Source organism: Durio zibethinus, chromosome 12, assembly GCF_047325235.1.
Source record: "Durio zibethinus cultivar Kanyao isolate XHJ-2024 chromosome 12, ASM4732523v1, whole genome shotgun sequence".
NCBI classification, from domain to species: domain Eukaryota; kingdom Viridiplantae; phylum Streptophyta; class Magnoliopsida; order Malvales; family Malvaceae; genus Durio; species Durio zibethinus.
The window spans coordinates 12,571,289-12,588,642 of NC_143173.1; the positions used below are offsets into that span (position 1 = coordinate 12,571,289).

General features: G+C 35.6%; 1 protein-coding gene and 1 pseudogene across 1 annotated transcript; both read left to right on the plus strand.

Annotated features, from left to right (window-relative positions):
• Window positions 1-223: 223 nt before the first annotated feature.
• On the plus strand, window positions 224-4,031 carry LOC149515709 (putative receptor-like protein kinase At3g47110). The gene is made up of 2 exons (XM_089740620.1): window positions 224-3,069; window positions 3,216-4,031. The coding sequence occupies exons 1-2, from the start codon at window positions 342-344 to the stop codon at window positions 3,656-3,658; spliced, it is 3,171 nt and encodes a 1,056-aa protein (XP_089596746.1). The 5' UTR covers window positions 224-341; the 3' UTR covers window positions 3,659-4,031.
• A 10,206-nt stretch (window positions 4,032-14,237) lies between these two features.
• LOC149515710 (putative LRR receptor-like serine/threonine-protein kinase At3g47570 pseudogene) lies at window positions 14,238-16,711 on the plus strand (annotated as a pseudogene).
• Window positions 16,712-17,354: the final 643 nt, after the last annotated feature.

Genomic DNA, 17,354 nt, shown 5'->3' on the forward strand with positions numbered 1-17,354 from the left:
AAAAAAAAAAAAAAAAAAACCCAAAAGATGAATCCAGAATAAAAGTGAAAAAAAAAATTATAGAAGTGAGGAAAAGTATTCAGTATAGCAAGTAAGCCTCAATTATGCTCAAAATCCAGGATGAAAGCCAACCACAAGTAGATGCTTCCAATTAAAGAAGGGGCCTGAAGCAAAATCTAGCCATATGACTTTCAAAGTCAGAAAACTTGAACCAATTAATGGCAGATAATGCAGGATAAATTAGAGTTTCAAACCTTCTTATATATTGCACTCTATTGTTGATGAACCAAGCATTCTCAAATACAAAACAATCTCATCAATTAACATATTGATTCGGGTTGATGGCACTATTGAACAAGCATTTGAAAGTGGCCAGCTCTTTTTTCCTCGTTTACATTGAAATTATGATTCTTCTCTTATGCTTCAATCTTAAAGGTCTTTTCTTTCTTGGTTCAGCAGCCTTGGCAATTAATGGAAATGAAACAGATCGGCAGGCTTTGCTCCAGTTTAAGGCCAAGATAGCTGGTGATCAGCTTGGGATTATGCGTTCATGGAACAACAGCGTCCATTTTTGCCAATGGCCTGGTGTTAAATGCGGACGACGACATCAGAGAGTTACCAGGTTGGACTTACCAGGACTGAAACTAATGGGACCAATATCACCTTATATTGGAAATTTGAGCTTTCTACGGGTGTTAAGTCTTCAAAACAACAGTTTCATTCAAGAACTTCCACAAGAAATTGGCCGTTTACATAGATTGGAAGAACTAACTCTTTCTAGAAATTTCATAGTTGGTGAAATTCCTTCCAATATATCCGGTTGTTCGAAGCTCAAACACCTTTACATTGGACACAATCTGCTAGTTGGAGAAATACCTGCTGCATTTGGCCACTTTTCGAACCTGAAGGAATTAGGCCTTGGCAACAACACATTAAGAGGTAGTATCCCTCCTTTTTTAGGGAACTTGTCATCTCTAGAGAAAATCTATCTGCCTCTAAATAGATTGTCTGGGGTTATCCCGGAAGCTCTTGGCCAACTAAAGAATCTTACCACTTTTGCCGTGGCAGTTAATAAAATGTATGGTATCGTTCCGTCCTCACTTTTTAATCTTTCTAATATCAGAAATCTAGATATTGGGGAAAATAACTTTCATGGTAGTCTTCCCTCACAATTGGAAGTCAACATGCCATATCTTGAACGGTTTTATGTTAACTATAACCAACTCAGTGGACCATTCCCTCTTTCAATAACCAATGCCTCTAACCTCATCGATCTTGAGGTCGTGAGAAACAAATTTACTGGAAAGATGTCTTCATTACAAAAGCTAGAAAAGTTGCAAAGATTGAATATTGCTGGCAATCTTCTTGGTAGTCAGGGAGCAAATGACTTAAACTTCCTCTGCTCTTTAACTAATGCCACCAGCTTGGAAGTTGTGGCTATCAGTGAGAACAACTTTGGAGGGATATTACCTGAGTGCATAAGCAATTTGTCAACTACTATCACCATATTTGCTATGGAAAACAATAGCATAGTGGGGAGAATACCAGCAGGATTTGGAAATCTAATCAACTTGGAGGCGCTGGTGGCAGGAGGAAACCAATTATCAGGTTCCATTCCATCTGTGATTGGCAGGCTTCAAAAGCTACAATTATTTGCTGTAGATATTAATTCTATCTCAGGATCCATGCCCACTTCATTGGGAAATTTAAAGATGTTGATCAAGTTGCTTCTAAATGACAACAATCTTCAAGGTGAGATTCCTCCAAGTCTAGTCAAATGTGAAAATCTGATTTTTTTAGATCTTTCTAATAACAATCTCAGTGGTTCTATACCTTGCCATATAGCTGGACTATCATCCTTGTCAATCGGTCTATTCTTATCTTCGAACCGTTTGACTGGCGTGCTTCCCTTTGAAGTAGGAAATTTAAGAAATCTTGGTGTATTGGATGTTTCTCATAACATGTTATCAGGTGTCATTCCAAATGATCTTGGCAATTGTATAAGGCTGGAGGTACTACTGATGAGAGACAATTTTTTCAATGGATCAATTCCTTCATCCTTGAGTTCATTGAGAGGTCTTATAAATTTAGACATTTCTAGAAACAATCTCACTGGTAAAATTCCAGATTTTCTTGTGACATTTGGCTCTTTACAGTACTTGAATCTTTCTTATAACAATTTCGAAGGTCTAGTACCAGTTGATGGAGTCTTTAAAAATGTAAGTGCTGCATCCCTTGTAGGGAACAGCAAGCTTTGTGGAGGCACTCCAGAGTTCCACCTGCCAACTTGTGATAACTTGAAACAACATAGAGGGAGATCAACTATTTCACTTAAATCAATAATTGCTGTTGCTTCTGCTTTTTCAGGAGTTATTTTGGTTTTCTCCCTTATCTTTCTCATTTGGTTTAGAAAGGAAAGAAATCACCCTGCATCACCAAATGCAGAAAATCCATTGTTGAAGTTATCATATCAAAGCATCCTAACAGCTACTAATGGTTTCTCATCAGCAAATTTAGTAGGTGCAGGTAGCTTTGGTTTCGTATATAAAGGAATTCTTGAAGAGAATGGAAAAATTATTGCCGTCAAGGTACTTAAACTTCTGAGACATGGAGCTTCAAGGAGTTTCTTAGTTGAATGTGAGGCCTTGAGGAATGTTAGACATCGAAACCTTGTCAAGGTATTAACAGCATGCTCTGGTGTGGACTATCAAGGCAATGATTTTAAGGCTCTTGTGTATGAATTCATGGCTAATGGAAGCCTAGAGGATTGGCTGCATCCACCTGTTAGCATGAATGAAGGAGAGGAGGCAGCAAAAAGCTTGAATTTTTTTCAGAGATTGAATGTCGCCGTTGATGTGGGCTGTGCATTGGAGTATCTTCATCATCATTGTGAAACACCAATTGTTCACTGTGATCTCAAACCAAGCAATATTCTACTTGATGATGAAATGGTTGGCCATGTAGGTGACTTTGGCCTAGCAAAATTCATTCCATCAAACATACAAAATAACACTTCAAGCGAGTCAAGCACTCTTGGGTTTAGAGGAACAATTGGTTATGCTCCGCCAGGTAAGTGGACCGCTACATATTTGTATAGAATGCACTGTTTCAGATATATATGTTACTTAATTTAACAGGTTAATATCCTTGATGTGAGAAAGCTATTTGCATCTGTTTTGAATTTTTTGTTCTTTTTTCTGACAAATGAATTGCAGAATATGGCTTGGGATGTAATGTGACAACATATGGAGATGTGTACAGCTATGGCATTCTTTTGCTGGAGATGTTTACAGGGAGAAGACCCACTGATGAAATGTTTAAAGAGAACCTGAACCTTCATAACTTTGTTAAAACAGCTTTGCCAAATCGAGTGGCTGAGATTATAGATCCCACTCTTCTTCAACAAAGTTTCAGAGGAGAAACAATGATGAACAATACTTTCAATAAGAGCAGCCAAAAAGATACCAGACTTCTTCGGAGCTTGAATTCCATTTTTGAAATTGGAATTGCCTCTTCTTTTGAATTGCCAACTGAAAGAATGAACATGGCTAATGTTGTTGCTGAGCTTTGTTCTATAAGAGACAAGATGCTTCAACCTCGATCATTAAGAACAAAAGGTACTAATTTTGGTTTAAATCTAAGTAACAATAACATTTAATTTGTTATACATTTTTATCAAATTTTACATCCTTTGCATTATTTTCTTTAGCTACAGGTACTGCTTAATGCTTTAAGCTTAGTTGGTCCATTGGTGTGTGAAGATGCAGTTTTGATCAGTATCACATTTGATTGGGAACTCCCTGGCGCCATGTGTTCTGTCCTGCGAACAGTCCCTCCCCTGGAATGAAACAGGGAAAAGAAGAAAAGATCGTCATTTCCTTCAGCTGCAGTTACTCAGTCTTGTGTTTGTTATTCTCTTCTTTTTTAGTGAAGGACCAAATCTGTAAGAATATTGGATTTAGCTTCAAGTTCTCAATCTTGTGTCTACATTTCATGAATAAAATTCCACCTCTAATGTTTCAGGTTTCATGAATAATATACATTTTTTTTTGCTTAACATTCTTGGATTTAGAATGACTTTATGTCCAAATTTATCTGGTTTGCTATTCAACTACATTTAAATCCAGACAAATGAATTTTATAAAGCTTCTGTCACTATTCATTTCTTGAGGGTGGCTTTTATTTAAGAGGTCTGACCCATGAACCACACAGACACAACCAAATCTGGTCAATCATCGGTTATCAGATGAGTTTGGAAATCAAAACTTTCTTCTTGTCTTTTTCCACAAAGAAATCACAGGGCAACTAACCATTATTTTCATGTATGTTATAAATAACATACAATAGGGGGTACTATAATTTTCACCCTCCATAGATAGAATCCAAACTTTTCCTCTTCTATCATTTTTTAACAAGAATTTATTGTGAGAATTGTTCATAAAGATATTAAGATGAAAAAAATAAATAGGTGTATTTTATGAATAGATTAATAAAAATGACTATATGGTCATCAAAATCCATGGGAAAGGAAAAAGATTGTTAATGTTTAATGTTCCATGAATATGTGGCAGCAATATTATTATGGGAGATGGCTAATATTGGTGCCAAGCTCTGACCTTAGGGTATTCCTATCAATGTAGAAGAGAAGGATGGTTAGAGGCAAAGGTAGGGGGTGTTCCCTATATTTGCACTCCGACGTGCAAGTTAGTAAGGATTAGGTCAGAAAGGAAGTAGGAAGGAGTTGAGAGAGAGAAGTAAATGGGTTGAACTTGGCTTTATGGTGCCTAAATCTCCATATTTATAGGTAAGCTAAGGGGGACCGTAAGGGGACAATTAGGACAGGATTGAGCTAAGGTAGCACTGACCATGTCAGGCTGACCTAACATGTCAAGTTGACATAAATGACAAAGATACCCTTGATTGTTTGCTAAAGCCTTTGAAGGGAGAAAAGACTACTATACCCTATTGACCATCAAATGCCTCTAACACTCTATCCCTTGATCAAGCGATCTAAGTATCAGATATCCAAATTTATTATCGACGTCTCCAATGTGGGGATAGATTGGCTACATGGTTCGTCGAAGGTCGATGTTGCAAAAGGAGTTTGATTTTGGATGATGACTAGCTTTGCACCATGGTTCGACCTATCGATTATCTGATCTCATGAGTGTATTCTGGATTGAGTGCATAATTGATTTAAAGGTTGCTGAGGTGATGATTATCTGAGGTGATTCGAGATTAGTGCTAGAGTTCATATGGCCATGGTGAAACTTGTATTTTCTTTTGAAAATTTAGATTTGAGCCTCTATTTTAGACCCTGAAGGTGAACCAGGTTCTCAATTTACCTCTGACAGTTATTCAATTTAGATGGTCTGACCTAGGGTTCATCCAGTTACGCTAGTCTGATAGTATTAGATAAAGAGATAGGTGGTTTAAGCAAGAAAATTTAAAGTCGATAGATGAAAATATGTCTAACTACCCATGCTCAACACGTGGCGCAGAATGTGTCATCTATCTGGTCTCCAGCGTGTCTATATAAAGGATTGATAGGGCTTTAATTTTTCACCTTTTGTTTTCTTTGCTCTCCATCTGACTTAAAAGTTTTTATTTCAACAACTTTCTAGCCTTCAAAGTTCTTTTTACACCCACTTCGGTACATATTTCTAATTATGTCCTTTAGTATGAGTTTTGAAGAGACTAAGAATTATAAGATAGAGCCAAGGGTAAGTTAGAGAGTGCAGTAAGATAACGACCAAATCCTCCTATTATTGGGTGTCGCAACTATGAAAAGATGGCTTATTGGTTCAACCCGATGTCCGAAGAAGGGTAATGATGTAATGAAGAGAATGCTTAGGCAAAGGGCAAACAAGTTTTAAGCACAGAAAAGCTATGTGCTCAGATCAACTTTGAACTTCAACATCCCCATGCTTTCTTTATCTCTCAAGTTGGTCTATCTTTTATGGCTGACCTTTTTTCATTTTTGGTTATTTCCCCTTCGAGGGTTCGATCCTCTCTACCTCTTGCACTTTCTCTCTCCTCAATCAACTTTCTTAAACATCTCATCCTCTTTTGAAAGGTTTCCACCTCATCATTCTTTCTTTAGAATCAAACTACTTTCATCCATTGCTCTTCCTTGGAATCCATCTTCCACGTAAAAGTCAAATTTTTCTGATGAAAGGGGTTTTGAAGAGGAATAAGAGAAAAGAAACACCTCGACTGGAGAATATGACGATGAGAGGGAGAGTTTTATAAAGCAAGGCAAATTAGCCAAGGTCCATGTATATACTCTATGTGACCTTGGCATGATCCCTAAAGATATGATGGGTGAGCTAAAGGGTAGAGCAAATCCAGAAGACTATCCTAACATGTTGTCAGCACATCACGTTAGTGCTTTAGGTACCACTTTCTTTTTTTCCAGAGAAGGGTACAATGTAATAACGTTGATCTCCTTAGACCAGATCACTGATAGACTAGAGTCACATCGACCTATGTATATTGGGTTCGTTCGTGGCCAGTTAAGGTTTCCACTACATCCTTTATTCATTTCAATTTTTAATTCTTACAATTTGACCATCACTTAGCTCACCCCAAATTTTATTTGATACATAGTCGCTTTTATTATTCTTTGTCAACAACTAAATGTTCTTCCTTCTCTCCCTCTATTTAGGAAGTTTTTCTCTCTTAAAAAATCCTAGTGACAACAGATAGTTTTATATCACAGTTTAACCAAATAAAAAACTTTTCACCAATTGCTCGAGCTCAATAAAAAATTAGAAACTGCTCTTCCTATGTCTTGAGAAGTGAAAGGCAAATAAAGATGGTGAACTTGAGGTTGAGGCTTGAGAATAAAGAGTATACCCAACTCCTTTATGGACGTATTAGTGGCCCTCTCTATCCTCAATTTGTCAGATCAGGATAAAATTTTAAATTTTATAATAGAGGGAGCTCGTCATCAATGCTTATAGGCTAACCTCCCCGAAAGTGATAAATTGGACAAACTATTAGGGTAGGTTTAAGGTAACCTTATAGGGTTTTATTTTAAGTTAATTTTTTATCTAACTATTAGCTTGATTTTGTAGAGATAGCCAATAGTGGCAACTTCAATGTCTTGTTATCCCAATGTGCCCTGAGGTCTAAAAGGGGCCAAAAGAAGATCCAGCTCAAGACCCTATCCTTTGGGAGAGATAAGGTGGTTAGCACCTCTTTGCCTTGCTTTCCCTAAGGACGAAAGTCAAAAGCTAGTGTAAGTCGAGACCTGTCTTCTACATCGATAACAACACCACCCCTTCTAGCTAAAAGACCACGAGTGAAGATCTTATCCTTTGCTCTTGAGAACCTCAAAACTAGGGTGCTAAGTCTTAGCTTGAAGAAAATATCTATGGGGTTGGAGTATGCTCTAACAGATGACCCTATCTCCAACTTCGACATTACTAGGAGGTTTGACAAAGTCACAATTCCTCTTTTTGGTAAGCATCTCTTGAACTCAACTCAATTTCTTGTTATTGTTATTATTTTTATTTTTCTAAGTCTAAGGTCCTTTCGTGTAATCTAAAACAAGTTCTTACTTTAACCTATGTAGAATAACAGTCAAGCCCTCCATCATGTTTATCTTTTCATGGGACATATTCTGAAGGTTGAGAAAATAATAAAATGCCATTCACAAAATAATAAAGTGCAAACTCGATTTATATCGAGCTACTTATAATAAATCTTTAAGTTGTTTGCATTTCTAGTCTTTGGGATGATGTTGCCATTTAGATCCTATAATTTGTAAGTCGCATCATGAATGACTTCTTCAATAATATATGGTTTCTCACGTCAAGGCCAATTGCCATCTCGATCATCTACCCTTAAAGCTTCAACTTTCCTAAATACCATGTTGCCCTTCCTAATGTGCTTACACCAAACTCTTTTATTATAATAGTTGGCTACCTTTTGTTGGTAGGCTGCAATCCATGTTAGGGCTATGTCTCTTTGTTATTTGGTGAGGTTGAGGTCTGCACTAAGTGCTTTTTCATTTTTTTCTTTTGAGACCAATTCAACTCTTAAGCTTGGCAGGCCAATCTCAACTAGCACTACAGCTTCTATTTCAAATGCCAAGTGAAAGGAGGTTTTACTAATAAGCACCTTCATAGTTGTTCTCAGGGCCCACAAAACTTTCAGTAGCTCGTTGGCCCACTTTTTTTTTGCCACGTTGAGCCTCTTTTTCAGAGCTTCTAATATTTTTTTATTTGCAACTTCGGCTTGCCCATTGGACTGAGGGTGGGTAACTGACATGAACCTGAGGTCAATGTGAATATTTGAACACCATTTTTTGAACCTTAAATTTTTCAAATTGTTTGTCATTGTCTTTTATTATAGACTGAGGTAAGCTAAATCTACAGGCTATGTTTTTCCATAAATTTTTCAACTTATGCTTTAGTGGTGGTGGCTAAGGCTTCAGCTTCTAACCATTTTGTGAAGTAGTCTACTACCACTAAAACGAATCTCCTCTTACTTATGGCCGGGGTGAATGGTCTAAAGACATCCATTCCTCACTACATGAATTGCCACGAACTGATGATAGGCGTAAGCTTGGTTGAGGGGAGATGTTGCACGTGGGTAAATCTCTGACACTTGTCACATCTCTTCACCAGTTCGATTGTATCCCTCATGATGGTGGGCTAATAATAACTTTGCCTCGACACTTTATAAGCCAAAGGCCAAAGTCTGAGGTGACTTTCACATATTTTTTTATGGATTTCTCATATGACTAACTCTATCTCTTTTTCATCAATACATCTTAAGTAGGGTAGGCTAAAGGATCTTTTGATAATTTTTCTTCGATCATTATATATCGGGGGGCCTTTCTCATCAAGGCCTTAGCCTCAATTTTTTTTTTTAGACAACATTCCTATGGTTAGGTATGCTTTAATTGGCATCATCTAGGTTTCTTTCTTTATGACTTGTCTGACAAGCTTGTCCTCGGTGCTTTTATGCTCTAGTTATTCTACTAGAACTAGGTCTAAACTCCTAATTATTGCTCCTAAAATTAACTTAGACAGGGAGTCTAATATTGAATTTTTTAACCTCGATATCTTTTTTACCTCGACTCTCTTAAAGCCAACTACCAGGGCTAGTGCTTTGTCTTGATACTTTTAAATTCCATCTTCTCGAGCTCAAACTCTCTATTTATCTAGTCGACCACCAGTTTGGAGTCGCTATAAGCGGTTATGTGTTGACCATTTAGCTCGGTTGCCAACCTTGGTTCAACTATCAGTGCCTCATATTTCACTTCATTGTTAGATGCTTTAAACTTGAATCTCAAAGTGTATGGGTACTGTAGCCCTTCTAGGCTAATCAAAATGATGTCAACTCCTTCATCCTAACTTGTAGTTGATCCATCGACATAGAGCTTTAAATCATCCTTATCCAAGGTTTTTTTTTTTTTTTCAAACTATCCTTCAAGTGGTACCAAGGTGTACTCTATGACAAAGTCTGTCAGCACCTATGATTTTAATGCCAATTTAGGCATAATGTGTAGGTCAAATTCATTGAGCTCTATTGCCCATTTGATTAGTTTTCTCGACATTTCAAGCTTATGTAAAACTTGCCTCAATGGCTGATCAATCAGGATATGGATCGTGTGGTCTTAAAAGTATAACTTAAGTTTCCTGGTCGATGTGATAATGGCATAAACTAATTTTTCTATATTGCTGTAGTTAACTTCAGGCCTTATCAATACTTTACTTGCAAAATAGATCGGTCATTATTTTTCTTCTTCTTCTTGGACTATGATCGAGCTGACAGCCTAATCTATACTAGCTAAGCATAAGTACAATGTTTCACCAGTCTTTAGTTTAGACAAAATAAGCAAAGAGGATAAGAACTCTTTGAGTTCATCAAAACTTTTTAGCATTAAGGAGTCCACCTAAAATCAAAGACATTCTTGAAATTTTTAAAGAATGGTAGACATCATTCTGTCGATCTAGACATGAATCGACTAAGTACGGCTATTTTACCTGTTAACCTTCATACTTCCTTTACTGAGGTTAGCACTTTCATTTCTAAGATCACTTGAACCTTTTCAAGGTTCATTTTTATCCATTTTTTATTGATCATGTAATCAAGAAAGTTACTTGATGTAACCCTAAAAGCATATTTGCTTGAGTTAAGTCTCATATTATATTTTCTAAAAATGTTAAAAGTTTCTCTGAGGTTTTTTAGATGCTCGATCAAACTCTTACTCTTGACTATCATGTCATCTACATATACCTTTATGTTAGAATCGATCTAGTCTTTAAACACCTTATTTACCAATATTTGGTAGGTCGCCCCTACATTCTTCAATTCGAAGGGCATGACCTTATAACAATAAAGGTTTTTCTCAATAATAAAGGTCATTTTATCCTCGTTCTCTTTTAATATTTTGATCTGATTGTAGCCAGAACAGGCATCCATAAAGCTGAAAAGGATTTGCTCGGCATTATCATCTACTTGCTGATCTATGCTAGGAAAAGGGAAGTTATCTTTTAGGCAAGTTTTATTTAGGTCAGTAAAGTCCATACACATTCTTCATTTTTTTGCTGTGTTTTTTTACCATAACCACATTGGCTATCCACTTAGGATAGTAGACTTTCCTGATAAAGTCAGCTTCTAATAATTTGTCAACTTCTTCCTTAATAGCCTATTGTCTTTAGGGGGTAAAAGTTTTTTTTTTTAGCAGAACTAGTTTTACATCAGGATTAGTGTGATATTTTTTTACCATCACTTCAGTATCAATTCTGAGCATATCGAACAGTGCCTAAGCATACAAGTCAACATTATCTTTTATAAATTGGATTAGTTAGTCTTTATGTTGGAGCTTGGCTCTGATCTGCATGTATTTTTGGAGAATGTTGTTCCAAAATGGGATTGTCATGAGGTATTCAGTCAGTTTAGGTTGGTTTACGTCTGAGTCCGATCTTTGATCAATTATCTCTTTTTGTTCAATTAGGTCAAGATCATTTCTTACAAAAATGGATCCCAACATGATGATTAGTATATTGAAGAACTTGTTGAACATATCAATAAAATTGAAGTATATTCTTCATTTCATGCTGTGTTTGGCCAACGTGTTAGCTCGGTCGATGTAACATCAAATTGTTTGCACCGACTTAAGAGCTTGGTTGTTTCTAATGTTATCTTAAAAAAATTAAAAATGGAATAAAATTAAACTTTTTTAGATCTTGAAAGCTCAAAGTGACTTAAAAGCACACCACTCCTAGGCCGATCTTACGTTTTGTGCTTTTGTTGGTGATGTCTTACTTCTTGTCAATTATCTGTGTTGATTTTTTTTTGCTTTCGACCTCGATATCGACTAAGCTACTTATTTGCTTCCCAGTCCTACCCTTAATTGTTGTGACATAACATTACCGTGTTGTGGATTGGTCTTCCCAAACTTTTCCAACATCTTCAGGTGTGGAAAATTTCACCTTCAAATAAGGAGCTGAGCCTATAAGCTATATAACAAACTGGCTAGGTTGGCCTAATATCATGTTATAAGCAGATGGGACATCCACTACCATGAATTCTACGATCGAGGTAATTATCTTCGTTTTAGTCCTTAAAAAGATTGAGAGCTTGATAGTTCCTTTTATGGGCACCTGCTCATTCTCAAACCCCACTAATGTGGTGGTGATCAACTTTAACTGATCTTCATCAATCTTTATTTTCTTCAAATAGCCATAGTACATGATGTCGGTTGAACTCCCATTATCAAATAGGATTCTCTTGACCACATAGTTATACACCAAGGCTGTGATCACTACGGTATCACCGTGTGGGTGTTGGATTCCCTTCAGATCTTTCGAGCTAAATGAGATCGGCTCATCTCTCTAGTCTTTTTTTTTTTGGTCGAGGTGCTTACCGCCATTACCATGCCCTAGTTAAATTTCCTTTTCATTGAGGTGGAGCTACCTTCTTTGACCACATTAATCACCTTGGCAATTAGTTACTATTATCAGTTTAGCCCTCTTTTTGATTTGGCTCTTCTCATCAAGCATCACTTCTTTCTTGTTTTGCTCTTCCTCTCTGGCCCAGGTGGACGCTCTATGGTCTTGTCTGTAATCCATTTAGGTCGATCTTATCTTCTGTATCCCGTAAATCTCCTCAACTGATCTCATCTTATTAAAGTTTTAAGTCGACACAATCTTTGGTATTATGATCGATGTTCCTGTGAAAGGCATATCTTTTTGTCGGATCCCTCTTTATGTTTTGTCTCAGTGGCTTAGGCCATCTAAAGTTAGGATTTCTTTCAATTTACATCAAAACCCTCTCATATGAGGTATTCAGTACAGTGTAGCTTCTTTCTAAACTAAGGTTTCTAGCCCTATATCGTCTCTTTCTTAGGGGAGGATTATAGAAATCTTTACCTTTTTGACAATCGAAGAGTGGGGATGAGCCTCTCTCACCTCGATTTATTTTTCTTGTAGTTTAAGTATTTATGTATTTATTTGCTATTAGTAGGCTGTTGGTAAGAGTTTTTGGTAGTTTTAGTGACAATGTCAGTTTTAAATGGTACTCTTTATCATTGAGTCCACTTGTCATTGCAGCAATAGCGATCGTCTATTCTAGGTCTTGAACCTAAAGAGCTTCTGTGTTAAAATGTGTGACATAGCTTTTCAAAGTTTCATTCCACCCTTGGTGAATTGACATCAAGTTTAGGGTCATTTTTTTTGCTTTATGACTGCTCACAAATCTGGATAGAAATGAGTGGCTGAGCTCCTTGAATATGGTGATTGATCTTGGCTCCAGGCTACTGAACCAAGACTGAGCTGCACCTTTCAATGTAATAGCTAGACCTTTGCGCATAAAAGCCTCATTTGCCCCCTGCATCATCATGTTAGTTTTATAAAGTTCCAAATGATCAAAGAGGTCTAAAATATTGTTATATGTCTCCAAGGTTGGCATTTTAAATCCTTTGGGAGGCATGACTCTATCAACTTCTTAAGTAAAGGATGAGGTCTCTAACTAGGAACTTGAGCTCATCCTCAAATGCCACTACCTTTGTTTTCAACTCTTTCTCCATGGCTTGTGTCCAAGCTTCCATATCTCTGTTTGGTTGAAATTCATGATCTATTTGTTTGGATTTTTAAGTTGTGGCATGTGTGAAATGGTGGCTGGGGCGGTGATGAGTTGGGTTTGTGTGTTCTTCTTCTTTGGAAGTTGAAGAGGCTTCTGCCTCTTCGTAGCTTGGTTGTCCGAGTGCAGCTTATTAGCCAAATATGATTAAGTTCAGTACTTTGGAGACTTGTGGTGGGGTTATAGTTAGCAGTATTTACTTGAGAGCTTGTATTTGTTCTGTCAGGGCTTGAAATTGTTCCATGGTTGATCCTGCCTGTGGTTTAGTTTAGGCAGACGGAATGCTAGCTAAGGTGAGTTTTTATTCCAGTCATGATGGCTGCCTCTCCTTCCTCTTGGGTTTTTTTTCTTGGTGGCACTGTTTTGTGCTCGGCTAATACAATAATGCCTCTACCTAGAGAGCCAAATGTTGGTGCCGAGCTTTGACCTGAGGGTACTCTTATAAATGCATAAAAGAAGGACAGTTAGAGGTAAAGGAAGAGGTGTTTCCTACGTTTGCACTCTAACGTGCAAGTCAGTAAAGATCGTATCAGAAAGGAAATAGGAAGGAAAGAGATAAGTGAATGGGATGAACATTGCTTTATGATGCTTGAATCTCCATATTTATAGGTAAGCTGAGGGGGACCATAAGAGGACAATTAAGACAAGGTTGAGCTGAGGTGGCACTAATTATATCATGTTAGGTCGGCAAAAATGACAAAAATGCCTTTGGTTGTCTACTGAAGGCTTTGAGAGGGGAAAAGACCGCTATACCCTCTTAATCATCAAATGCCCCTAACAGCTATCATGGTAAGAACATAATACATAGCAAACCTGGAAGAATAAGACAAAAGGATCTAATTCGAAATTGGATGTAACAGTTTAATCATGAACAAAAGGATTAATTCTTTTGATCATTTTGTTTGCATTTTAATCACTCTTGTTTTGATCAAAAGATAAAAGCATCTTCCACTTTTTTGAATTTTCTCATTTTCAAGAAATTAAAATTTAATGAATTTTCCTGAGAAGGAATATTATTTCATTTTCAAAAAAAAAAAAAAAGGCCTTATGATTTTGCAGGAATAGATTTTGATGACCATATGGTCACATAATTTAAGCATCTGCAGCTGTGGCTTACAAATTTTTAATGGAATGATATGCCAAAGTTCAGCAATTTCAGCTTTTTTACCTTTTATGGACTTAAAATAAAAGACCTGCAAAATGCAAATGATGGGTTTTCCTTAGCAAATTTGATAGGTGTTGGTAGCTTTGGCTCCGTGTTCAAAGGGATTCTCAATGATGGTAGACTTATTGCTGCCAAGGTACTCAACCTTCAGCAGAAAGGAGCAGTCAAGGTCTACATGCCTGAATGTGAAGCTTTGAGGACAATTCGACATCAAAATCTTATCAAGATCTTAAACTGTTGCTCGAGTGTGGATTTTAGAGGCAACAATTTTAGAGCTTTAGTTCTCCAGTTCATGCCAAATGGGAATCTAGAGAACTGGCTGCACTCAGAAACTAATGAACAGAACCAACAATTGAAGCTTAATATTTTCCAGAGATTAAATATTGCCATAGATGTGGCTTCTGCACTGGAATATCTACAGCACAACTGTCACAATCCAATCGTCCACTGTAACTTAAAACCAAGTGATGTTCTTCTTGATGTTGACATTTATGCATATGTAAGTGACTTTGGTCTCGCCAAGCTCCTTACAGAATGCACAGATATGTACTCTCACAATCAAACCAGTTCAATCGGTATGTGAGGATCCATGGGTTATGTTGATGGAGGTATTTACTTCATTCTCTCACTCTGGCTTGCATACTCAACACATAAGCACATACCTTTCACTCAATTATTAATTGATTGCAAAATTTTCAGCATGTATACGAATACAATTCTGTTGCCAGATAATAGGTTTGTATACCAATTAAAAAAAACAGCTTGTTGGCAGCAGAACTTGGAACTCTATCAGCAGTCATGAATCTAAGCAAATGGTCAGCAACAAAAGAAATTTTCTAATGATCCCTGAAATTCCTGTCTCAAATTTTAAATGTAACAAAGAGATGATTCACTTTTTCGTTACCGATTCATATGCTAATCTACATATGTATGCTCTATAGCAATTGCAATATTTATGATCTTTTTTTCTATTTTATATGCTTTATTATTCATTGGTTTCAATGTGCAGAATATGCTATGAGAGGGTCGGTATCTATCTGCAGTTATGGAATCCTGTTGTTGAAGATGTTTACAGAAAAAAGACCAACAAATGACATGTTTAAGGATGGATCAAACCTCCACAATTTTGCGAAGAATGCTAAACCAGAACAAGTAATGGAAATCCTGGATCCTGCAATACCGTTAGAATTTTCAAGTAATGGAAGAGATAAACTAGAGCAATATATTGTTTCCATATTTAAAATTGGAGTCATATGTTCAGCAGAACAGCCTAGAAACAGAATGAACACGAGAGAGGTCAGCAGGAGCTCGCAGGCAATCAAGAACAAGTTTATAGAAATAAGTTCCCCGAGGAAAAGCCAAAATCATGATTAATACCTTATTTTTAATTGGCTCTAATTTGTTTCATTTTTGTTTTCTGATATATATCATTCCCATTGCTAAACTAAGAATCCAGAAACTTGAACTGCTTGGAGGTTCTGAAGGGTGCATTTTGTCTGTATAATTTGTAAAATGCCTGCTCATTTGCATTTTTTTCAGTAATTTTGTGATTAATAAAGTTGATTGATTTTCAAAAGAACAAACAAAAACATGATTAAAAATATTGTTAATAATATATTGCAAGCATAATGGCCAAATATATATATATATATATATATATTCAACCATTCATTTGAAAAATTATCGACTAATTTTAAAGTTAACATAACTTCTTTTACTTCACCTATTATTTCTAATTTTTTTTTATACGTACAATAGTTTGGTGATGTTAAATATCTAACCTAAAATAAAATTTAATATTTAAAATTACCACTTTAACGTATGAAATTCTATTTATTATTAAAGCCCTTATTTTAGAATATAAAAGAAACAAAAGATCAAAGTATTAAGAGAGGAGAATCAAGAGATTAATTTAATTGATTCATATAGTCATAACATTTAATAGATTTAGAGTTCGAATCCTAACATATATTATCCCTTTCCTTATCTTAAACTGCAACCTTCTATGTAAAATATATATATATATATATATATATATTATAAGAGAGGAAATTTATTATCATGTATCTACTTTAACTTAAAAAGGAAAGGTCTTTTAACAAATGAAAGGTATCTACTTATGGCGATGTCTGCAGTTATAGAATCCTGTTGTTGGAGATGTTTACAGGAAAAAGACCAACAAATGACATGTTTAAGGATGGATCAAACCTCCACAATTTTGCAAAGAATGCTATACCAGAACAAGTAATGGCAATCCTGGATCCTGCAATACCATTAGAATTTTCAAGTAATGGAAGAGATAAACTAGAGCAATTTATTGTTTCCATACTTAAAATTGGAGTCATATGTTCAGCAGAACATCCTAAAAACAGAATGAACACGAGAGGGCAGCAGGAGCTTGCAGGTAATCAAGAACAAGTTTATGGAAATAATTTCCCAGAGTAACAGGCAAAATCATGATTAATACCTTATTTTTAATTGGCTCTAATTTGTTTCATTTTTGTTTTCTGGTATTTATCATTTCCATTGCTAAAAACTTGAACTGGAAGTTCTGAAGGGTGCATTTTATCTGTATAATTTGGAAAAGGCTTGCTCATTTGCCTTTTTTTTTCAGTAATTTTGTGATTAATAAATTTGATTGATTTTCAAAGGAACAAACAAAGACATGATTAAAAATATTGTAAGCATACTGCCCATATATACATATATATATATATATATATCATCAATCATTTATTCTTTTTATATATGAAAGTGTGAATTTTAAAAATATTAAAAGTGAACAACATAAATACATTTATGAATATTAAAAAATAACAAATTTACCTTTGAAGTTCTAGCATTTTTATTTGTTTAATAAAGATTATTTGTCATTAAATATATATTTTTTATTAGTTAGTTATTTAAATTTAAATCTAAAAGTACTAAAAATAAATAACATAAATACCCTTATAAATTTTAAAAAATGACAAATTTATCTTTCAATTTTTAGCATTTTTAAATTTATTTAATAAAGATTATTTTTCATTAAATATATAACTTTTTATTCGTTAGTTATTTAAATTTAAATCAATTAAACTACATTAAA